Below are 25,967 nucleotides of genomic sequence, written 5' to 3'. Positions count from 1 at the left end.
CCGGATCTTCCTGATACACAATTCATCCGACAGTGGGGATAGCCTTAATAAAAGAGAATATATTTTCACTTTTGTGTATTAAATGAAGTTGGCCAACAAGCCTTCCTCTTCCAAAACCTTTTTTTTTTATAAGACCATCTACAGACAAGTTCTGATGGTTTGATCCAACCAGCTGAACCCCTCAATTACTTTTTCTGATCATGATAACTGTTGGATGTATGCACTCTAATTACACCCTGATTTATTGGGGGGGCTTGGCTCAGTTACCAATACAGTCTTGGCTTTTTTTTTTTGTAGAGCTCATGATCTTTACACGGTTTTTTCCGTATCTCTTTTGCCTTTATCAAGATGGACTTATTTTTGGTCTGCTTCATCACTGGTTGTTAAAATATTTTATCAGTTGATGTCATTTTCCGCAAACTCTTCCTTTATGGAGTGCTTACGAGATTTGCAATCAGGTAAATCAAATCCAAAGTCTGCCCAGTCATCTGCACCATTCCGGTTGGGAATGGTGATGGTATGACGCACACGGAAATGTACAGCCTCCATAACACGTTGGCGCTGGAGCTCACCGGAGCTGCCAATGGAGATGGTGGAAGCGTTGCTGCTTGACCGGATGAGCTGCTGTGCTCCGTAATCGTGGCTCTTGTTGAGCTCCTGGATGCCTCTCCATATGATGGTTTTGTAATGCTCTGGGATCTTCAGTGCTCCAAGATCCTAAAAGGGGCAAAAGGAGTGAATAGTCAGGCTGGAGGCACTGTATAGATTTTATTTCCAGAACTAATGGTCATGTGGGTTTCAAGATCAGTCCTGAGACTGGCCAAAGCGTGACATGCGCCAACCACACCACAGCCCATATCGCGAAGCCATCACACAAGACAACTCACTGTCCATCGATAAAGGCCATCAGCTCACAGCTTTATCATTGGTATTCTGCCACATAGATCAGTTTTAAGGATACGAAAATAAAACTATGTCTCAAACTACATTGAGTGTAATTCTCCTGCTCTGTAATGCTCAGCCATCCTAAATCATATCGCATAGTAGCGGGAATGCCTGTGTCTACGTATTCCTTTATAACAAGAGTTATCATTCTCACTGTTATCATTGTATTCGATGGACACGGCTGTATAATATATACCCCCAGAACATTTTCTCCCACAATTCAGGATCAATCTTCCAGAAAAGTGGACCTGTCACTTTATAAAACATTAGAAAAGTCTATATGAGGATTTAACATTCTTTTTTTTTTTTTTTTTTTTGTAGAATTAACCAGTTTATGAGATTTTTCTAATTCTACTAGCCGAACGTTTGTTTTTTCTTCAGTCTAGTGCTCCCTCCATGCCGAAACATTTACTCCTTTACTTTTTAGGTGAGAGTAATGTCATCCGGCTACAGATTTTTTATTTATTTTTTATTTAATCTTTATAAAAAAAAAATAATTAAAGTACAAAAAGAGAATAAATTATGTGTTTTGTCCATCTTATTTGTACCCAGAGCCAGCCTTCATGCTGGAGAAATTTACATTAATCTCAATTGCCCAACTCTTGATGAGCCCCAATTAGACCACAGTTTTCCCGGTTTCGGGAATCCAAGGGACTCCGGTGAGTTTCTCCTAGAAGAGGGGGGCTTACGTTAGCCCTTCATAACTATGCATTTGCTGCATCTGGAGCAGGATTCCGAAAAGTTTATGCATTTCTAGAGAGGAGTTTAATGTGAGTACGAGCCATACTTTGTTCTTTGAGATAAATGCCAAGACACATAAGCTAAACTAAAAAAAAAACAAACTTAAAAACTGCTGAATTGTCTACGTTTTTGTTAAAACAACATATAGACACAAGAATATAAGACAATGCCAGAGGCGTGTAGCTGGAGATGATTTATTTTGGGCAGCACCGGTTGCCCGCTAAGCAGCCTAGCCAGAAAACAATTGTTCCTCGATGCATTTACCTCTATAGTTAGGTTCTGCAGGTGGTAAATATTCTGTAAACCTTGTGATGTGAAATATTCGATGCAGTTTGGACACCCCAATCCTGTTAAAAAACTGCAGAAACATAAAAAAAAAAGAGTTTGAAAAAAAATAAAGCAAGATTAACTTTGAAACATATGATGGGAACTCAAAAGCGTTCGCTCACTGTTCTTGGTTCAGCACTTCAAAAACTGGCACAGATGAAGTGGGATTTATTAACCTTAAAGTGAAAATGACTACATGGGGTGAGATGAGAAAAAGGGTGACCGAAACATGTCCATGGCTGTGTTACTCTGGGTCCCATATGCATCTCTTGTTATACTAAGGCTTTCTATACCCCGGAAAGCATTAAATTGAGTGGTTTCACAGAAAAATGTGGTTTTGTAGGAAATAGCGGTTCTGGGGCAAGGTTCTGTGAGCGGAACCGTCAGAAAGAACATCCTGCTGGTGAAGATCCACGTTAAGAACTTTGTCCCTGAAACGCTCTTTATACATAATAGTCCTTAATGTACTTTTTATCGACCCTTTCCTGCGCTGCTACAGTTACATAGTTATATAGGCTGAAAAAAGACATGCGTCCATCAAGTTCAGCCTTTCCTATATCGGTTAATTTGTTGCTGTTGATCCAAAAGAAGAGAAGAGAAGAGGTGTGCTAGGTAATAAACAGAATAATGAATTGGGGGATAACCCGTTCAACTAGACACCAAAACCGAAAAGGAAAGAAAGGCCCTGATTATACATATTATGCATATGTGTCATGTCAGTGTCTAGTGATTTATTTCATACATATTAGGGAGGGTTTATTCATTATTGTTTAATTTCATTCATTTACGTTTAGGTTTATGAATGAAAAGTTATATTTTATTATATCATGTATATCTGCGTTTTGCTCTTCGAACCCTTTCTCTGCGCTTTGGTTCCAGTATTTGTTATAAGAAATAAGTTGTAAGACCCTAAAGTCACAAACTTAGTCTAAGTTGAGTTAACATTTTTAAAACAGTTCAGCAGTTTTTAAGTGATGCATATGACACAGTTCTACTTACCTGCATTGTGTACATTTAAAATGTGTGTTTTTTTTTTTAAATACTTTACTTGTTTTAAAGCTAAAGCAGGACTGAGAAAAAGAAGCTTGCTTCGAAGAAGTGAGTTTATAAATAAATATGCCTGATTCTGCCTTACATAATGTCCCAAAATGAGCGTCATAAAGTATATTATAAACAAATTCTGGGTCAGCAGAAATTGTATAAATGAATACATTTATTTTATCCGGTTCAGTGTACTAGGATCTCGAATCGCACAGTTCCCTTTGTAGCGGTATTAACACAAGTGTCTTATCTGGTTGTAGTACATAGAAAACACGAAGGAAGTATCTTTATTTGCTTAATAAATGACTTCCCGCCCGGTGGGAATGTATATTTTTAGAAGAGTTCTCCATGGGACTCCGCTCATTCACATAAATGGTAGGTTGTAAAATATCATCATCCTTCCTATTACTAGAGATCGTTACTCTAGAATGTCCTGTAGTTCTCGGTTTATAAATGGAAAAACATGCTGCAGATACTGAAACATATTATTTTCATTCTTTTGGTAGATTCAAACTATTCTTTCCATTTTTTATGTGTGTCATTTACATAGTGAATTGCTAATTAAGGGTGGGTTAGAGTAATTAAGGGTGGGTTACAGTAATTAAGGGTGGGTTGGGGTAATTAGCAGCGGTGTGGCCTGGTGCTTTGGCGTTGTTCACGCAGTTACACGGGATGAGAAAACATACATACAGTTACATGTACCTGACAAGACTGGGATCTGCATTGTACGGAGGTGGAGGAGAGCAGTGTGACCCAGAAACCATGGAGTGAGAGGAATGGCCGCCACTCATTTCTCCATTACTTTGCATATGATTATTGTTCAACATGCCGGGACCTAGACAAAGGAAAATGAACAGAAATGAGAATACACTGAAGGCATAACAATTAATACTATAAAGATAATACATCAGGGCAGGTACCAGTATGGGGGCCATTACTAGAGATGGAACACAATTCCCAGCAGCATAATACCCCCCAATCTTTTTATTGACTAGATGGACCTCACTGTGTGAGGTGAAAATACAAGATAAGTGAGATAATACCTAATCTAATAAAATAAGCAAGAACAAGAAGATGTTCCTTACCCATTGGCCCCAGGTTTGGGCCTGAGTTTGAGCCGTGCTGGTTTGGCTGCCCCACCAACTGGTTGACGGATGGCAACTTGTTGAGCCCTCCATGTATCTTATTCATTGGAGACAGCACGGGACCGTACGATGACGGAGACTGCAGATGACTTCTGCAAGGAAACAGCAAAACATAAATTGTAAAAGACACGAAGGTACTCGTTATGGCAAGGACAAACTAATGTTATCTACCGAAGAAGACTGAACTCCACTTGGTTAATGGTTACCTTGGCATTTTAGAAAAGAGGTTTACTGCACTTAGATCATTTAACAATCCCGGGACAGATTTGTGTATTATTCTATAGAAGGATATATTCTCTAATAATAATACAATTGGTCCCATGGCATTCTTTGCTGCTGTTTGGTCACCGTGGCATGTTCTGTATCTTGTTACTTAAGGTCAAATTGATTGTAATGTAAACCCCAGTGTAAGAACAGTAACGGGAAGTTCACCTGCCGTCTCGTCTGCTTCCTTAGGGATTATACGTCCGCGAATCTCCATGTTACCCTGAAGTGACTATTTCTGCAGGTCTCATCCAAAACCACTGACCTCTTTCTCCAACTGGTGCCCCCCTGCAAGCCTGGCATTGGAAGGACTGCCCCGGGGCATCTACTTAGTAATGTATACTTCTAGTACTGTTCTTATCAGGAGAGGGGCCACCAGGCTTCTCATTTAATATGTTTACATACATGTCGTCATATGACCTCCGGGGCCATCTGGGATAAGAATAAGCCACTTTCCAGGCTCTTCCCTTACCGTGTCCCTTTGATCTCTATACACATGCATTCCACGCAGTCTTGTTCTGGAGATGACTGGTGTGTCCTCCACAATCATACAATATCTCTTCATGTCACAAGACTCACAAAACTAATTATTATTTCTATTAACCACATGTCCCTTACTGTCTCTGCAGAAGCTGCTGTTGCTGTTGTCTGTAAGAATCAACCAGTTGCTGAGGCACCAGCTCCACCAGCTCCAGGCTTTCTTTGATCTTCATAAGGATTTCAAAGTTCTCCCTGCCACGGACCTGGACATGGAGAAACATATAACATATAACAACCATATCATATGCACACACACACACACACTAATCCCAAAAATTGCTGGCATCATTTGACCCTGTTGTTAAGACAAGAAATTGTATAATTTGACAAAGCCAGGGGTACAAATACAAGAGTCCCTTTTAGAGGACACCGCGTCCAAATAAACCATCACTACCTCATTATCCAGACAGGAGGGCAGGAACGTGTCCCAATGCCCCCTTCAGATATGTTAACAACAACACAGGGGAAGATATAGGGATTTTCCTTACAGGTAAATAGTAGATCTCCTCTTCTCCATGTCTCCTTTTCTTAATGTTGACACCCAGTGATGGAACTCCCTGCGGACTCTGCTTACATGCTGCAGTTGAGCAAGGAATTGGTTAGTTACTCAAATACACTTTTTACACAACTTAACAATGTAGCAGCTTGGGAACTAAACGTTAATAATGACAATAATGACGGTATCGTTAGGAATTAAAAAGCAATCTATAACTTTTCCATATAATGTATATTGTGGTGACTTTATTAGGACTTTATAGTGGGCATACATTGAAAATCTGTAGTTTAAGGTGGGTTATCTTTTGAAGAGTTTGTTGATGGCCATCACTATGATTGTGTCTGTTCATTAACCGCACACACAGGTGTGTTACCTTGGCATGCGTGTGCAATGGTTTAACAATGTGTGTATGAGGCAGGAAGATAAAGACACGCTCCTGAGGTTCTCATTATTGGCACCAAGGCACCTGGGACTCTCATGTGTTAAATCCCTGTAAATTTCCCATGATGTGAAATATCTTATGTGCTGTTCACTTACTGCGCTTGTTTGCGTTCCCGTTTTTGGCAGCCGTTTCATTAAGAGCTGCTTGTTCTCGGAAGTGATCTTCGTCGGCTTTGCGGTCTCTGCCGGGACAGGCACATATGCGACCTTCAAATGACCTTCTCCCCAGTACTTGCCCACTACACAGCAATAGAAAAAATACAAACTATATTTCCTTTAAGATGCATTACCCAGTAAGGACAACTGCGATTTGTACACAACATACGAGTTAAAAATATGGATACAGGAACACCGGTTTTGTTAACTTGGAGGCCATTATTGAAGGCCACATGCAGTCCATGGGCCACCAGCTACACAATACTCAGTGGCCTGATTGCTCAATAGGGCGACCAGGCCCCCTGGACCTACTGCCCTGGTCCTAGTTGGTCTAGACCATAATACGCCACTGAAAATACTAAACTATAGATTGGGTTTAGTTAGGCACCAATTCCTTGCGCTATTAAGTTGCTCCGTAGATGTAGTTGGGAACACTCGGATGAATTTCCAGCAATAACTCTAACAACTTTTTTTTTTGGACCTCCATCTGAACCAGAGTGATACCATCTTTGACTAAAGACTTCATGGGGTTTCGTAGGAGGGTAATTGGATGGCAGGTATCTGAAGGTGAACCCTGGTGCCATATTGATTTTCTAATGAGTTGAACTGGTAACTCAGCAGACATCAGCAGTATTTACTCTCTACTATGCAACAGTTATCAGCCGTAACATGAATGTCAGTATACATTAAACACCCTCCGATGTCTACCTTCTTTATCTACAAGTACCAGTGTGGGATAAAGAAACTCCTAAGGAGACCATTACACTCTATGTATGGGCATATTTATGCCCTTTAAATTGTAAGGGTCCGATCTGCTTAATAGCATTTTTTAAAGACGTACTTTGATATACTACACCATGATTTTTTTTTTTCTTTCTTTTTTCTCTTCCTTTTATATACGAACCTTTTGGATACTGTGTGTGTGAACTCTCGCTGGAAGGGTATCTTTGTACATATTATTTTTGTGTTGCACATATAATTTACTCACTTATTATTTGGGTGCGCAGACACTTGTGTGGTTTTGATTGTATTTAATTTGGAACATTTTGGGGAGTTTGTTCCCGTGTTTTTGCAGCACCACTTCACCAGAAGGTGTAATACTTATATTTAATTAGAATATTGCGCTTCACTTTTTTGTATTTTGAGTATTAAACATATGGGATCCGCTGGAAAATAAATGTGTAAAGCTGATCATCATTACATTACATAGAGACAATAAATAATAATAATAATAATAATAAAACCAACTCACTCTCTTGTCTCCAGAGTGATAATTATCAGAATCGGTCGTCTGTTCATTCCTCCGACGCAGCTGCTGTTACACATAAAGTTGTAGAGGATGGTGGTAAACTCTGTGCCAACCTGATCAGGTGTTGAAAAAGGGAATTATTGAAGTTAATGACAGCTGGGGTCTCCTGCTGCATCCCCTCATGTATTTTACACGTTTATACTGATTTTTACCATATATTTTTAATCAACTGTTATGCCAGAAACAGAGCAAACCCCTAAAGTGACATTTTGCACAGTGACTATTCAAAGTTTGTACACTAGAGGGAGCTATACACAAGTGTATATTATATACAGCAATCACAGCGCTGGCGCCTTCTTACCCAACGCTTAAACAGCGGCATACATATAATTCTACGGGTTATGCTCGCACGCACCTAATGACAATTGTTACTGATAATAATACCGCCTACCATACTGGAACTAAAATGGTGAAATATACAAAGAAAAACTAATAACACAAACCAAAAAATGACACTCTTCCAATGGCAGGAGGGAACTTGCTGTTTCATCATTAACACATAAAATGCCAGCCATTATACTTAATGACTCAATCTGAAGAAACATTGCAGTCGCATCCAAATCATTACAGGGGGTTCATAGCGTAAGAGGAATGATCTCAAGACGGTTACCTGCGGTGGTTCATAGGGCACCATAACACTTTGCCTTCCGGTAACTGGGTCGTCCACATACTGGGCCAAGTTATTTCCTTCTACACGTATGAGATGACTAGCGGGTGCAGACTGACCTAAAATCACAGGAAAAAGGGTTATTATTATGGCTATTTTGTTAAAACGTAGCGATAATTAAATGCATATCAAGCACTGTACAAAAAATGAACACTTTGAAAGACATTATCTGTGCAGATTGGGCCCTTTAACCCACCTGGACATGGCGTACTGCTGCAGGTCGACCCTGAAGGGATATACGGCTTTCAGGCTAATTTGCGTATTTATGTTTTTGTGGTATATTTTCAATCCACCCATAAGGCAGCTTAGCGATAACTGCACCTACTGTACATCTACTACTGAGAGCGATGGCCTTCCTCAATAATGGCTAGCCCACACTCTCTAACCCACTTTAAAAGCCCCCTTCTCCTTGTCATCATTGAAGTTCTTACCATCGTTGAAGTCCCGTCCCAGCTCATGGTTGGGGCAGCGCTTCACCACTTCTGTTACGTGTTCTGCTTTCTTATAGACTGGCATTGCCCGGATGACGGTGCCAGGAGGAGGTGGGCTGGAGACTTTGATCTGAATGGGGCACGTTTTGGCAATCTGGCAGTAGAGCTTCTTCAGCAGCGGAGAATACTGCAATCAAAGATGAAATTGTGCTGTCAGAGAGGTAGCAGCGGGTCACAGCGATCCAAGCAGAAGAAGCAGGAGAATCCTGCATAGTCCTTACCAGTCTCGTACTTAATAGGACATGTTTGTCCTGTAGTGAGAGTGTCCACTGATTAAACCATCTCACTTACTATATCCAAGTGCAGCAATATAAAAAAAACCCTTATAAAAAATAAGAAATGTATCAACTTAACCTTTACGGAGGATAAACCTTCCAAGGCTGACGTTATATGGATGTGTCCAGAGGCATGCTGTAAAATTGTGGTCTAGTAATTGAGGTTTTAATTCATGTTGAAATTGAAATTGTCCGCATGTGGCTAATTATCACCACTTCCAAAGCATAATGAATTGTATCTATGACCCCACTTCTCTGTCCTTAAAGTTAAAAAAAACGATACAATCCTATTTATTGTAAAAACTCCAGTAATTCAAATATTTATGCGGAAATCTAATCCCAAACAAGCCCATTCTAAGTGGTCTGCGTTGTTAATAGTACATCAATGGGCGACGTGTAGTCTTTGATTTATTCCAAAGTTTGCTTTACACTTTGATTAATAAAGCGCGCCTTTTATTCCATGCTATGACTCCCAGAGTGAAGGGAATAAATAGATATATATATTTATTTTATATTTCTTTAAAGATTATCCTCGAGCGTGTCAGGACAGGCAATATACCTTAAAAAATGATCCCAAAAATTCACCTGGAGCAAAAAGGGCCTTTACGCACCATTTGGCTCATCGTTGAGATCTGCCGAGACAAGTTCAGAGAAACTCGATGTTGATTATGATTGAAAATTAAAAGGACTTGCCTTGGATTTTGTTAACATGTCTAAAGGACGGTTCTAACCACCTGGTATCTTTTAAGTGCGGTGAGGCCAAATAGGTATATAGGTCATCTGCGTGCAGGGTTTCTTTTTGATACCCTGCCCCACCACTGGGCAGTTAGCGGACAGCAAAGTGTAGAAAGGATCCGGTAAGGGGGAAGTACCACCTAAATGCTACTCTAGAGACACACCGGGGGTATTTGTAAATTTGACAGTGTACTCATCTTCTGATGACGACTTCCAGCAGGATGATGCACCATGTCACAAAGCTCACATCATCTCCAACTGGTTTCTTGAACATGACAAGGAGTTCACTGAACTCCAACGGCCTCCACAGTCACCGGTTCTCAATCCAATAGAGCACCTTTGGGATTTGGTAGAACGGGAGATTTGCATCATGGGCGTGCAGCCGACAAATTTTCAGCAACTGCGTGACGCCATCGTGTCCATATGGACTAAAACCTGGAATGTCTCCAGTATCTTGTTGAAAGTCTGCCACGAAGATTGAGGGCAGTTCTGTAGGCAAAAGGGGGTCCAACCCGGTCATAGCAAGGTGTACCTAATAAAGTGGCCAGTGAGTGTATAAATAATGGAAAAAAACATCATCCGACGAATTAGAAGTAGCAGGAGTAGCAACTATGAAGTGCTTCTTCAGGACATACAGTATAACACTTCATGCCATCAGACTCCCATCATCACATCATAACGGACAAAGCTTCCCAAAAATATTATCACACAAAGTATACAATTAAAAAAAAGATACAGTATCCTATTATACATTTCCCTACCTATCACCTGCGTACGCTTCATCAACTAATGTATCATACAGTAAAGAAACCTCCACGGGTGAGGGGTAGGAAGACAAACGGGTCCATTTTATTAGATGGTATATTTCACGTGTGATAATAACGTTTATACACAGCCCTGCGTCTACTCTTTTGTGTGTTTTGTTAAACTTCTTGGCGCACGCAGCTACAGATAGAATGAAATGAAAATGTTTGTGTTCGTTGTAAAACAAGAAGAGATGCCAGCTCTGTATGTTATTGTTGAGATGTAATAATATATGATGTGTTTGATGTCACATCTATGATAACAGAGTTCGGGCAGAAGCGGTGTTAAAGATCTGACGTATCTCCTCCTGGCTGTAGAATCCACCTACCTATTGTTTTTCCTTTATTCCCAAAAGGTTTTGAAGGAACCTCCAACGGCAGCTGGAATAATTACTCATTTATAACAAGTCTTTGCATAGCCTGTTTGTTATAATGCCTGCCGTTCTATTAATTGTTATATCTGTAAGTGTGGCCTACAGACTTCAGCTGGAAACAATGTATTCTGCAATCAGGGAACAGACACGTCACACGTGGATAGCTGCCAACGTTCTTAAATATTCTGGGACAGTCCCATTAGTTGAGCTCTTGTTCTCAGGAGTGCTAGAAACGCAATGCCCAAATCACCGGGACCGACCCAACACTGTCCTAAAACATATTCACCTAGGGGCCCAAAAAATCTACCCATGACGCCAGTAAACAAGTACGTCTGCCTGCTCCTGCGCTTGATACATTTTACTAGCAGTCTGTTATATTTGATGATGCTTTGGGGCAAAATATTTCTCAGAAATGGAAGCCAGTGACTCTACAGAACTACGGGGCAGAAAAAGGAAGATAGTTTACAGCTTGGATGGAGACAGCGGAGGCATAAACATAGTTTGACGCGTCACGCTTCTCGATTTCAACACGAAAGAGGCTGCTATTTACAATCATCTGGAAAACGGTCCGCGGAACCTCACCAGCTGATAATTCTCATATACGGCAGGGTCTGTTCCTCTGTAATCAATCTTCTCCCTGCCTGTGAGGCGTAGCCTACGTGTAATACGCGGCTAATTGATTGAATGATTGCCTATTAGGTCCGTCAGTGTCATCCCAGCCTGGGGGGCCGTAAGAAACGAGTAGACGTAAGCTTATGATTTACAGCAATTAGCCACTAAAACGGGACTTTGTTTTGACTTCATCTATGATTTTTTTTGTTGTTGTTGTTTGTCTTCATGGCAGAAAATGGATTAAAATGAACCAGAAAACTATCAAGGAGATGAGAAAATTATGTTAGAAGATTTCTTAGAAACAAATGTTTTCATTTTGCAGATTTTTCCCATACGTGTCATGTGTTAATTGCATGATATTTTCTATGATTAATTATGACTAATTATGGCTCCAGTGGAAAGTTTGTTTGGGCAATTTTTTTTTTCTTTTTATTCAATGAAATTCGTCTTCTGTACAGACTAAATTCGTCCAACATTTTCGTTTTCAGAAATCTCATTTGTCCGTCCGGTTGCCATGGAAACAGTAAATAATAGCAGAAGTTGAATTAAAATGGCGAGATTTTCCTCCTCTTTTTCCTAAAATGGCGGCCGCGGTGGCGAAGATTTTCCTATTGCACACAGTCGTTTTTAGTTTCTATCGTTCAATGTTGTATTCATTATTCGGACGAATGGCCCAAACGATAAAATTCGGCACTAAAACACATTTGTACGAAAAAGCCAAATGTGCAAGTCTGGTACGACACAAAAAATCCATAATTGCAGAGATTGGTACCAGTGGCGACATATTCCATACCTCCCAACAGTCCCGTTTTTTTGTTTAGTTTTGTTTTTTGACCACTTACAGAGTCCAATTGAAACAAAGACTATATGATTCAATGCAGACATATGTGTAATCCTCTTAACAATGCATCATGAACAATTTTGGGGAATTTCTTAGTGGCCAGGTGCTAACGCGCAGTCAAAGGACCTTTTTATGTAGACATTCCCAGACAATCCTGAACATGCCCAGGAAATAAAATTTCCAGAAGAGGAGATGTGCGTTATAGTGAGTTCTGAGGTAACACATTCTCTCATTATGCCATGTTATGACACGGATAAACCTCCGCTAAATAGCGATCCATTTGCCCCCAGGAGAGAAAAAAGCTACAGTCCAACACAAACATGTTTCTACTGTTAACCTCCTCGTGTTGTAACAGCTCTGAGATCTTCCTCAAATATCCTTCAACAATAACATTTACTTAAACCACACATATTTGCTTCGTGTTCCACACTAGTTTTGTACGACGTCCAAGTTACAGCATATTGTAAAATATAAGGATGACTGAAAAACCCCTCGTAAAACCTTGGAGACAAAACATGGAGTATCCTCTAAATCAGGAAGTGGCCGCCAAAGGTTAAATTGTCCCAACAGGTAAATTACGCGTTTCGGTCCCTTAATTCCCTAGGATACAACCTGTCCCGTTCCTTAATTATAACGTAGTTGTTGATAAAGTCAGTGTCAGGAACTATGTCCTCCTAACAAGCATGAAAATAATTATTATTCAATTCAATGTACAAAACCGCGGTAATTTCCACCACGTTTTTGCTGGCCAGGTTCTACGAAAATGTTAAATCTCAAATTAGTTTAATTAAATTATTACATAGCAAAACAAAAAAAAGGAATCACTTATAACCTGATGGAAGTCGCACCAAGGCCGATCTAAGGTGGCTTTTTAGAATTTTCTATATAATTTTTTTTAATTTGAATTTTTTTTATTTTTATCTTTATTTGTGATCGTGAGAAAGATTAATGTTAAGTAAATGTACTTCTTGCTGATATGATTAGCTTAGCTTTTAGGCAAATTAATAAATAGCACAAAACCTATATCAAACGTATAACCCATATATTCCGGGTGTGGACACATTGTTTCAGCGCAGCCTTAAGTGTCAGAAGTTGTCTGAAGGAGCTGTCCAGAGTATTTAACCTGCCACGGCAGCGCATTAACCAAGATCAGTAGCAAGCAAAATACCCCAATGATCCCCTGTTAGGTTAGGGCAGATCAAAAGCAATGGGAGATCCACTCAGTACCTGTCTTCTCCTCTGTTTGGCATTTCCTATTTAAAAGCGATAGATAGATAGATAGATAGATAGATAGATAGATAGATAGATAGATAGATAGATAGATAGAGATAGATAGATAGATAGATAGATAGATAGATAGATAGATAGATAGAGATAGATAGATAGATAGAGAGAGATAGATAGAGAAAGATAGAGATAGATAGATAGATAGATAGATAGATAGATAGATAGATAGATAGATAGATAGATAGATAGATAGAGATAGATAGATAGATAGATAGACAGATAGAGATAGATAGATAGATAGATAGATAGATAGATAGATAGATAGATAGATAGATAGATAGATAGAGATAGATAGATAGATAGATAGATAGATAGATAGATAGATATAGATAGATAGATAGATAGAGATAGATAGATAGATAGATAGATAGATAGATAGATAGATAGATAGATAGATAGATAGAGATAGATAGATAGATAGATAGATAGATAGATAGATAGATAGATAGAGAGAGATAGATAGAGAGAGATAGATAGAGAAAGATAGAGATAGATAGATAGATAGATAGATAGATAGATAGATAGAGAGAGATAGATAGATAGATAGATAGATAGATAGATAGATAGATAGATAGTTAGATAGATAGAGATAGATAGATAGACAGAGATAGATAGATAGATAGATAGATAGATAGATAGATAGATAGATAGATAGATAGATAGATAGAGATAGATAGATAGATAGATAGATAGATAGAGAGAGATAGATAGAGAGAGATAGATAGAGAAAGATAGAGATAGATAGATAGATAGATAGATAGATAGATAGATAGATAGATAGAGATAGATAGATAGATAGATAGAGATAGATAGATAGATAGACAGAGATAGATAGATAGATAGATAGATAGATAGATAGATAGATAGAGATAGATAGATAGATAGATAGATAGATAGATAGATAGATAGAGAGAGATAGATAGATAGATAGATAGATAGATAGAGATAGATAGATAGATAGATATCATAACAAGAACAGTACCAAAATGTTAATAAATACAGCTAACTCCCATGATCTGTGTTCACGTTAAAGGCATTTTTAGGCACTTAGGTTCAATTATCAATATGCTATACTACGGAGTCTGCTTTCAGTCCTGAAAACAAACAAGGAAATTGGGCAGCCTTTCGCTGGAGAACCGCTAGCTGATGTGTTCCAACACATCTCCAACAGATAAAATAGTAGTTATCTTCGGCTATTGACAATGCAGCGTCTAGACTTGTCTGTTTTGGGGTTTTCTTATTCCATTTTTTCTTTCTTAAAGGAAATAATTTGCCCAAACAATTACATTTTCCCACCCGTTCCACCATAGTCACCCCCCCCCCCTCGCTAGCGTACATTCCATCCTGCGCTGAACTAAACTCGCCTATGAGTTGAATCAATGGATCCCAACGCAGCCACCGACAAGGCAGGAGGGCGCGAGAGAAAAATGCAGCCGTAAGCTGTTAATTTTTTTTCTTTTGCACTCCTACCAGGCAGCTGTATTTGTGTCCCGGGACAGGTTTGGACAAGATAGCGGCACAGAAGTGATAATAATATGTCTGTCATTGTACTCCGGCATGTAGCATCTTGCAGACCGCAAACACCGTTAACTGGCTTGAGTGAATCTGTCAAGACAGATTCTGGAATACATGAGGATTGCAGTACACAATCTGAAGGCTTTACTAACCATCCCAGGTAATTTTACCTTTTTTGGTACTTTTTGGAAGCGTAATGTGTACGTCTTAAATCAGAAGACTCGTGGACTTCAATTAACTGAAATAAGTGAATGTTTGGGATTATATATAAGAAAACCCCCAATGAATTCATATCTACGTGTCTACGAAACCATATGTTAGTCCATGAGATTCAGTAACTCCAAGTAGACCCTGCGGTATGCCTTTAAAGGTCCGCTCCAAACCCATTTCCATATAAAATACATATTGGAGTTCAATTTGCATGGGTGCCAATGCATTTTACTGCATGCAAACTGGTGCATTTATTCTTTATTTCTTCATTTGTCTCCTACCCCAGGTTGCCTCTAATGAAAGAAGGAAGGGTACTTAAGTAGGTTTAGTTGCACCGCCATTGAAGTGTCTTTCTTACTTTTCTTGAGGTTTTGATGATTTTAGTTTCAAAATTATTTAGTATTCAAATTATTGCGTCTGGGGACATATGACGGATATCCATTCTACTGAGTGTTTACTTAGGAGGGGACCTCTCAGCAGGGGCATATGGCCTACTGCTATCGGGCCTGCCTCTGAGTTGATGTCGCTGTGAGTGAATGTGCGTGAATGTGCGTGAATGTGGGCCCTCGTATTTTGGATGAAAATTCTGGGCTCATTGCTTCGTTTTCGTCCGATTCTTGGGGGTTTGGCTTTGTTTTTGAACAAATCGTACGAATCGCCAAATTCACCAAAATTCTGTAAATTTGCAATCTGTCCAAATTTAAATGCACAAATCTAAAATATAGATTATTTCTAGGAAATATTATAAAATTAACTAGATTTGTATGTTATAATGAGGCATATGTTTAGTAATTGTGAATGTTGTGTGTTTTTGTAACTACTTTTCTACTGTGTGAATAAGTATTCTTGCTTGCAAAAGGTACGATATGCATTTCAACACTGGCTGCCCAGTATCAATGCAATAGAAAAAAAACTGACTCAAATTCTCAAAAGCCAATGTGCCACTGTTACATATATATATATATGTATATATATATATATATATATATATATACATAGTATAGACTTCTTTATCTTCATGACAACCTGCTGGTCTAGTGGGTAAGGCAGCAAATTCTATTTCCTACACAGCTACTAGAACCTACGTGTTCTCCATGCATGGATGGCATCATTAGCATGACATCATAGCACAAGAAATACATTTTGTATGACGGTTCTTTATCAGGGGCAAAAATAGTTATGCCTTTAAAGTTACTTTAACATGGCACCTCCAACGTATATACAATTTGTCATGCTCAGTAAACCATTTAATTCCACAAGAAGCTGGAGAGATGGCGTGAAAATGACAGATTTTATTTTTGTTATCTTTAGAACATCATGATGACCAGTGGAAGACACTATCACCGTCGATCGTCGTGCAGTACGAGACCTGCGGTCACACACAAACGGGATATTGTTTTTGTTTTTGGCTGACACAAAGTTGCAAATTCTCGCTGTGCATACAATACGCTCACTGCTTGAAACAATAAATCTTCCGGCTGACAAATTGCCCGGCACCTGCCGTGCTGTCAGAGAATAGGAGGCTGCAACTGTAAACCTGGCTGTAGGGAGGAAGAGTCTTTACGATCCCAAATGTCGGGGCTTGTTCCTTCAATATCATAGTATGGTTGACACTGCAGTCTATGAGAGTTTAGTTTGCTTGGCATTTGGGGATAATCACTGAAAATAAGGGTGGGCTGATGCACTAATGGTTGTTTTCTTTAGCATCTGAAAACCACAGGAGATACAGGGCAGTTTTTATAGCCGTTGTGGTTATTTTTGGTGCAGAGTGCTGTTTTCTTCAGCTTTCAGACAGTGTCTGTAGCGACCAAAAGTACAAAACTACAAGACTAAAAGGTTTATCAGAACTCCTAGCACAAAACTGAGCTGTGCTGGCATCTAGTAGGGGTCCTAAGCTATTTATGCACCTCCAATGGTTACTGGAAGTGGACTACACAGAAGAATAAATACACCAAATCAGGAATTTGATAAAATCAGCTGCTTGATTCTACAATACATAAGGTAAGCTTATCCTGCTCACCTATATAACTTGGCATTATATTCACGGCCATGTCTTCTCTTCTTGCACGAGATACTCATGATAGTTGGGGTGCTGGAATTTTCTACTCCCCTGCCAACTCCCGGGTTAGTGGACCATTGGGCTGCAACTATCCATATGTTAAAATCCATACATATCTGATATATGGCAGGCTGCCTCTGACAGACTACACTTTCACAAGATGAATAAGTTATTACAAGTGTAAACATGTCTTTTTTTCCTTTTAATTGTAAGCTCATGAGCGGGGGCCTCAGAAGCCCACCATATCTGTATGAACAAATGGATCTTTGTTATGACATCCCTTGCATGAAAAATAGTTGGGGGTCGGGGAAGGGCAAATGCATATAAGGATGGGGCATTCTGCGGAATCCCCCCCCCCCATGCATTTCCAAAAGCAACACCGTGACAATGTAAAGGGGCCGCTCAACTATCGTAAGCATTAAAGTGCAATTCAATATTTTTTACCGGACACCTGCTATGACTCTAGTAGGTCAGCAAATCTTATGTAACAAAGTAATTAGCATCTCACATCAAGCAAAACTCCTGCAATGATGTTTCAGGATTTACCAAAACAGACATCTGGGCCTCTCATGTGTATCACTTTCACAAAGTGCCTTATTTTAGTGACAGATGCAATGAGGCTTAAAAATGAAGAGTTCCAGTGTGTGAAACCAAAAAGCTCAATATAGTAAAACCATACATCAACCACAATAACAGCGAGTCCATTAGATGGAAAGTCAAGTTTCCATTGTGTCAGGTATATATAAACAGTATAAATAATTAAAAAATAATAATAATAATAATATATATATATATACAGTGGCAAGAAAAAGTAAATTAACCCCTTGGAATTACCTGGTTTTCTGCATTATTTGTCCCAATCACAATGTATGTTAGCTAATAACACAAAAGTAATGATGAACTTTCATGTCTTTATTGAACGCACCCATTAAACATTCACAGTGAACCCTTGGATTTAATAACCGCTCAAACCTCCTTTGGCAGCAATAATCTCAAACAAGCGTATCCGGTAGCTGCGGATCAGACCCGCACAACATTCGGGAGTAATTTTAGACCATTCATGAGGCCCCCTATGAGAACTACTTAAGCCTGGCCATATTCCTAGGATATCTGAATCTGTTGAGGTAATCCCAGAACATTAATGGGTTAAGGTCTGGGCTCGGACTGGGTCTCCATTTCTTTTACTGTGGACTGATGAATATGTAAACTCTCTGAGATCACTTTTCAACCCTTTCCAACTTTATGCAAATCAACAATTCTTGATCGTAGGTCTTCTGAGATTTATTTTTTTGTGAGGCATACTTCACATTAGCAGATGCTTCTTGAGATTGGCAAACTCAAAATGTTTGAGCGTTTCTTGTATGCCAAAGTTACTCTAAAGCACTCCTCCAATCCCATTTCCTCGATTGGACTCCTGGTTGCTAACTCCTGACTCCAATTAGCTTTTGTTGAAGTGATCAGCCGTGGCGTTCACATACTTTTTCCAACCCACACTATCAATGTTTCAATGATGTTTTCAATATGGACAAGAACAATAGAACAATGTGTGTGTTATTCGTTAAAACAGATTGTGTTTGTTCATTATTGCAACTTAGATGCGCAAAATATTATGTTTAAAGACACTTTATACATAAATGCTGGTAATTCCAAAGGTTCACCAGCTTTTTCTTGACACTGTATGTATTGTGAGTGCGCTTTTCAGAATATGCATGATTCTAATGTTATTGAATCACACAGCAAACTACACGAAAGAACAATTCCTGTAGTAACTATTTAAGATTGCATCTGTACCGGAACACTGCACACTGGGTTCTATTCACTAAAGGGACACAACACCGACAATGCCCTTAAATATGAACATACTAACGATGAACCCTTTTAATTATAGCTTTACTGTGTGTGTTATGTGTGTAAACCCAGAAATTTAATTATGCATAATTATTATTTGTGAAATCTAAATATAGGCCATATTTTCTGTTTTGTAAGTAGTTTATGTATAAATATGAAATGGCTATTGTGTACCCGTATCCATGAATATAGATACACCGAGGCCCTCGTTTATTAAAGATATTGCCATATAAGACGTATACCTAAAAAAGGTAAACAATGATATCTGTCAATCCTTAACAAGCCTGTACAGCGTTCCGCAGCATCCCGTTCTGATAGCTCCCAACAAGAACACCGGATTTTTGCATGTCTCATCATGTATGCCAAAGATTACGTTTTCACTCTTCTCTTGAGAACACAAGGGGGGTTTAGCATGATGAAGAAGTGCCAAAAACCTAATTTTCAGTTTTTATGCCACCTCTCCTTCCTACAAAGAAGAAAAACAAAATTCGTACCCGGGTTTATTTAGGTACAGGGATTTATTACATCTGAGCTGGCTGAAGAAAGACAAATCACTAAAAAAATGCTCTTTGTGAATATTAGAACCAGCTTCGGAGCTGGGGTTGTTTTTAGACATTCCAATATTGGCATAAGTGTATCTTACATTGCTGACTCTATAGGGAATGAAACGGTGTCATGACCCTAAAACAACACATTAGTTGAGCAAAGACAAGCAGTATTAATAGGAGTTTCCCTTTGCTCCGTGTTTGTCTGCAAGCGCTCACCCAGCCAAAGAGTCACCTGTCAATGGAGTAATGCCTGCAGACTTCCAAACACGGAACCCTCGGGGAGACGACACGAAGAAGTCTAGACAAACCCAGGTCATCTCCTAAACTCTCACTGTTTTTAGCTCAAAGTAGATACGAGGCCTGTCCTCATCTAAGTTGCTTGCTGTTTGCCTATTTGATCAACCATTTTTAGTGTTATTATGAATTAGCAACAAAAAGTCCTTTTTTTTACCGCTAAGCTACTTCAAGGTGCACATTTTAGTGCATCATTTTTCTTTATGAAATGTTCTAATGTCCAAATAATAGACTGCCCTTGAGTACCAATTATATTGTATAGATTGTAAGCTCGTTTGAGCAGGGCCCTCCTCACCTGCTGTCTCTGTATGTCAAATTGTTATGTTACATACTACTTGTTATGTCCTGTCCAACCTTTGTACAGCGCTACGGAATTTGATGGCGCCATATAAAACAATAAATAATAGTTTGATCTGGCTACGCTACCATTCTGCATTAGAATTCTTTAAACCTGGACTTGTGAGCTACATTTAGCCCTCCACCTGCCGCTAAGGACCTCCACCCCAGCACATGTCTGGAATATCAATACATTTTTGAAGCAGCTCTTGATTTTTTTTTATTAATCATAAGTAGCTCTTGTTACAAGAAAGGTTAAAGACCCCAACATTAAGACATCATAGCTACAGACCCTCAAATCCTACTCTGACATTTTATTTAGAGTATTGTCTAACAGGAAGATGGTAACGCTGTCCACTGGCTTCTGATGTTACCATCCATTGAAGCAAATCCATATTAACCTCCTTCACAATGTCATGACAAGTAATGCTATTTTGACTACGCAACATTACATCATAACGCGGAGCGGTGCATTGAGGTTCGGGGGACCTTTGTTCTAACGCTGTAGCCTTTGAAGTTTTAATGTCCACAAACGGTTTTAACGACTGACCTTCCTGTGCCCTGGGCATCTAAACCTTTAGAGATCTTACGTTTAGAACTGTTGTGTTTCAAAACAAAGATGTTGTCGGTAAGCATAGAACAATATAACATATTGCCTATTCATCAATATCCACAGGTTCAGAATTAGTCTGGTGACGGGGGCAAAAACATTAGTCAAGCCCTTTACTCGTTATTACAGCTGACATGTATTATTGCTAATTTTTTTTTTAGTAATAATGCAATATTAAGCCTGCTGCATCCATGATTGAGAACCTGTAACAAAGTCTTGAAAAGGTAGTTCATGCATTCTGAGTAGAGTATAAAATAAATGTTGTGTTTCCAAAAAAAATCCTTTTCCTTTGCAATATTTCTTTTTACTACACAGGGTTTGTGTAATAAATGCTCTTATGGTCCACCTTCTGAATTCAGATGCAAGGTTTGTTCACTGAACAGCGTATTGCAGGTGAATCGAGGTGAAGGTGAGTGTCCCCATCGGTGACATCGGTTCCAAGTTTGAATGAAGCACTGGGCCAAGCCAATTCGGACATCAAATAAACCGCTGCCCAGCCTACTCCGACCATCGCCTTTACTACCACCTTCCACACACATATTGCTTATTAAAGAGGAACCAGGACTTCGATCAAGACAAAAATTGGGAGAAGAGCTGAGGATTGATAGAAAGGGAACCTATAGGGATCCCATATGTAAAACCTGCTTTTTACAGAATCCAACACTGCTGTATCCACATTATCCGTCTTTACTGCTAGTTAGCAGAGTCATTATTAGTAAACAAAAACTACATTAATATAATTTTTTCAAACAGTAAATGACCAATGACAATGATCTGGACCATTTTCAGCCAAATCCCAGATTCTTCTACACTTACTGTCCGGATGATCCCCTCCTTTGGCCAGGGCTTAGCAAACCTCTGGCACTCCAGCTATCATGAAGAACATCCCCATCATCCTCTGATAGCCTCAAGGCATCAAGAGAGTTTAAATTCACAGCAGCGCCAGAGGTTGCTGATTCCTGCCTTTTTATAAAATGAATTAAATTGCGCTCCTGCATCACTGAGATGTCTCGCCATGGACCAATTCATCACAAGCCAACAAGATAAACCAATACACGCAGACTGCCTCTAGAAAACTTAATGTATAATTAATTGGGTTCTAAATATTAAACTTTTGTTGTGCCACAGAACCCCGTCTTCATAAAATACACAGTTACCATATCCATATCACCATTTCATGCAAACATGATAAGTATTTCTAAATGTATCCGATCGGTATTCTGCTGGATACTATCAATACATGCGTTAAATACATAATGGAGTTACTAGCCGTGCCTATAGAGTTATTTAGCATTTGCGTCCTTTAGGGCACAGTTAGCAACATCTGTAACGGCGGGGATGCTTTTCTGGATGAAAACATAGCTTCATCTCAGAGTTTTCACACTTGACGGACTGCGCTTACGCGCAAAAGGCTAATAAAAACGTTGGTCACTCACTGTCCATGTTGCTGACTTGGCGGTGCTTGATTGCTGGAATGTGACTTCGAAGTTGTGTGTCCCTGGGTAGTCTGTATTTGATGGGATGACGGGCGCAGGAGACATGGCATCGAACGTAGAGCTGGGCTGCGAGTAAGGAGAATGCGTAGGGACGTTCGAGGTATGCTCCGGGTTGTATGGGCTCGTAGAGGCCGCTCTGCTGCCGATACTCTGATCCATGGTGTTGTTCAGCAAATTAAACTGGGACTGCAGTGGGTGAAAAGAGGAGGAGAAAAACAGGTAGAGGTAAGAAGGACAGAAGCATCACATGCATTTTAGAAAAGAAAAAAAAAAAAAAAAAAAGGTGTCTTATTACAGGATTCTTAAAAGACTTGCTTGCTTTGGAGTCATTCAAAAAATTTCCTGAGGCTTTTTCCTTTTTGGTAACAGGTCAACACTTGTAAGAGAATAAAGTGACAGATGCTATTGTGAGCTCCTTCAAAACACAGGAATACCTCTACTCCGGCAAACACAATGCATCGCGCGGAGGTTTAATTGACTGGAAGAGAATGTTAACATATTTAAATCTAAAGTTAATCTATGTGCAACCAAAAACTGCGAATATCCCGAAATACAATAACTTTCCCAAGTTTTCAGTAAACAAAAATAAAATGCACCAAATATACTTTTCCATGATGAGGAATTTATCACGTGGTCCAAATATCATAATATATATATGTGTGTGTGGGTTCCCTTCAGCATACCAAGACGTTTTGGACAATGCTGAGCTTCTAGCTTTGTGGTAACAGTTTGGGGGAGACCCTTTTCTATTCCAGCATGACTGCGCCCCAGCGCACAAAGCAAGCTCCATAAAGACATGGCTGGATGAGTTTGGTGGGAAGAACTTGACCGGCCGAACAGAGCCCTGACCTCAACCCCATCGAACACCTTTGGGATGAACTGTTATGGAGATTGCGAGCCGGGCGTCTCATCCAACATCAGTGCCGGACCTCACAAATACTCTACTGGATGAATGGGAAAAATTCCGGCAGAATATACTGGCTGCTGTTACATTTTTTTAAGGTTCTATCTAATTTATAAAGACCTAAAATGAAAATAAAACACCTTTAAATGCAGGCGAGGAACCTAGGTGGCACCATCTATAATTCCAATTACAGCAAGTACAATGATGCACATACGAGGGTTTTACATTTTTACGAATGTATCCATTCCAGAGGAACACTGGTCCAAAAGTGCTCTTCTTCTTCCGCCGGTGAATATTGGATATTTCTGGCTGATAAACAAAATATCAATTTATTTATAAGGTCACCACGCTGGCAGCTTCCCGTGAATAATCAAACATATATTTCCTATACAAAGCTTAAGTGGGATGACTGGGGGTAAAAATCAGATTCCTTTTGTTTCGCGTGATTAAAGTAAAGACCAATATATTTATTGAAAATAACACACATCATTTCTCTTGTTTATGTCGTAACGAGTATTATAGATGACCGTCTTCTAAATCCGGGATCAGGAAGGTCAGACATCAATGGGATCACATTACCTGCCCTGAAAAAAAACCTGTGTTTACTGAATTGCAGTGACAGACAATGAAACTGCATTAAGGGTAGGTAGGCTTTGTTTACCGGAGTGAGTGCCTACGCGGAAGTGTAGACAGCAATGCCTATTACTGCAGCAAAACAACGAGGCTTGGATCAGACGCACCTGTTATTTTGTGTTGAGGACACATCGTAAAAACACTGGATAATCATTAAAAATTAGTTTTTGTGTAAAATAAAACTATGGAGATTCCTAATGGTTGTCACTTTGTATTTAAAACCAGGTTAATCGTATCTTAGTTAAATGGTTTATTTGAATATATATATGTTAATTGCAAAGGATAAAAATAATAGAGGGTATCTCTTTCTGGACGTACTCAGAAACTCCATTCTCATGAGCTGATGTATTAATTCCAGAGTTCGTTAGGTCACCATAGATGCTGAAGATACCAGATCCCCAGATCTCACCTTAAATAATGTATTCAAATACTCCTTGCTGTATCTCCGGATAAATGTTATTACGTTGAAGGCGTTCACACACACTAAATTCTTACTTGGTCTGAGATTAGGATGACCACATTAACGTTGTTGCAATAACGTTCATGAACTACCTCCCTGTAGGATGTATAAATTCACGAAAGGGAATCAATTATTGGCATGGGTCTTTTAATTAACAAACTAGATGAGAGAATCGTATCTTTTTTGCCGTTAGGTTTGGCAAATGTTTGGAACGTGAGACTGCCCATAATGTTAGTAAATTGCAACCAGGACTAAGGCAACTCCTCAATATCTCCATTTAAAACAGACTTGACATGCAAACACGACTTTGGCAGCCATCAGAAGGCAAACAGTTTATTGTATTCATTGTGAAAGGCTAATTTCTGCATATTTTGTTCTTTACTATTTATCTCCACAATAAAGGATATAGGAACTTGAGAATCCTGAGTTGCTGTAGGTGCGAGCCGATGAATGGATCTCTCATGACATTCACACCTCGACGTGTTTTCCTTTCCTGCCATTACCTTCTTTCTAGACACGACTGCTCCTGATCTCCCATTAGATAAACTGTGTTCTGGCTGATCTTTCCATCTAAATAGGCAGCGCTGTTCGGACATGAGCTTTCACTGCCACGGCACAGGATTATTAGGATTCGGTAGAAATCCGGGGCAGAACCCATATTAAAGCGTAAAAAAAAATACCAATAAGTTACCAAATGTACAAACGACCACGACGGGTTTATTTGTCGGAAGCAAACTTTGATTTATTAGGTCGATCTCCATACAGTGTGTTGTATAATTTTACTGTTGACTTTACTACCAAGTTTCAGTTTAATGTATGCTAATAATTGTACTTATTTACTATCTTTGTAGTTCTAGCTAAGTTGGCCCTTCCAAACTTTTATTCCAAAAAAATATAATATTGCCCTTTCTTAATTACAGTATAAAGCAGCGGAACTTTATAACCTAAAAAATACTATTTAGCCAAAATAACAATAGATTAATTAAACTTAACCTAAAAAACAGCCTTGTTATTGACCTGATTATGCGTTTGCGATTACACGACTCAGTGAAGACGCACAGAGTTACCTAAAGATGGTGTCTGGGTGATTGATAACCGGAATATCTAACTGACCTACTAGAAAATACCCTTCAGGTTGGTATTAAGAGGTGGCTGAAGTTTTTCAGGGAAAGTTTTATACATTTTTTATACTATGAGTAAACCAACACTTCTGCAATACAGGTACCATAGTAAAGTAAGCAGAGCCAACTGGTGAACTTTAGACGTAGGACTCATAGGAAACCTTGGAAGCAATGGACTTCTCTTCTTCTCTGTGTGTAAAAAATACTTTTTTTTACCGATCTCTGTTTTTAGCTGTACAGGTAGCACTCCATTCAGATTTAACAATGGCTGTTCGTGACTTAAGTTAGGTACCACGTACCATGTATAGATGAGCGCAGGATAAAAGCGATCATAGAGAGGAAAGGGGGCTAAGAGTGCCACCAAGCATTTATCTCAAACCCAGTTAGCAATCAGAACGTTCAAGTACAGATTTGCAAAGGTTGCAAGTAAAGGACGTCAGCTC

At 39.2% G+C, this 25,967-nt stretch overlaps 1 protein-coding gene across 2 annotated transcripts in view; it reads right to left on the bottom strand.

Annotated features, from left to right (window-relative positions):
• Nucleotides 1-396: 396 nt before the first annotated feature.
• The window catches only part of LOC149278359 (tumor protein p73-like), a 37,447-nt gene continuing 11,876 nt past the window's right edge, over nucleotides 397-25,967 (bottom strand). The window contains exons 3-13 of one of the 2 annotated variants that reach the window (XM_089502082.1): nucleotides 22,347-22,592; nucleotides 8,504-8,690; nucleotides 8,016-8,131; nucleotides 7,349-7,458; nucleotides 6,037-6,179; nucleotides 5,492-5,580; nucleotides 5,082-5,206; nucleotides 4,140-4,291; nucleotides 3,757-3,889; nucleotides 1,951-2,044; nucleotides 397-717 (exon numbers count right to left, since the gene is read on the bottom strand). In XM_089502082.1, the coding sequence (XP_089358208.1) occupies nucleotides 397-717; nucleotides 1,951-2,044; nucleotides 3,757-3,889; nucleotides 4,140-4,291; nucleotides 5,082-5,206; nucleotides 5,492-5,580; nucleotides 6,037-6,179; nucleotides 7,349-7,458; nucleotides 8,016-8,131; nucleotides 8,504-8,690; nucleotides 22,347-22,592 (1,716 nt within the window). The remainder of the gene's footprint in view (nucleotides 718-1,950; nucleotides 2,045-3,756; nucleotides 3,890-4,139; nucleotides 4,292-5,081; nucleotides 5,207-5,491; nucleotides 5,581-6,036; nucleotides 6,180-7,348; nucleotides 7,459-8,015; nucleotides 8,132-8,503; nucleotides 8,691-22,346; nucleotides 22,593-25,967) is intronic. The other variant, XM_089502083.1, reaches the window with a different exon arrangement.

Source organism: Sceloporus occidentalis, unplaced genomic scaffold (genome assembly GCF_023333645.1).
Source record: "Sceloporus occidentalis isolate IW3139 unplaced genomic scaffold, rSceOcc1.0.p SCAF_193, whole genome shotgun sequence".
In the NCBI taxonomy this organism is placed as follows: Eukaryota; Metazoa; Chordata; class Lepidosauria; order Squamata; family Phrynosomatidae; genus Sceloporus; species Sceloporus occidentalis.
The sequence above is the reverse complement of the archived record's forward strand: the minus strand, read 5'-3'. Positions and strand labels throughout refer to the sequence as shown.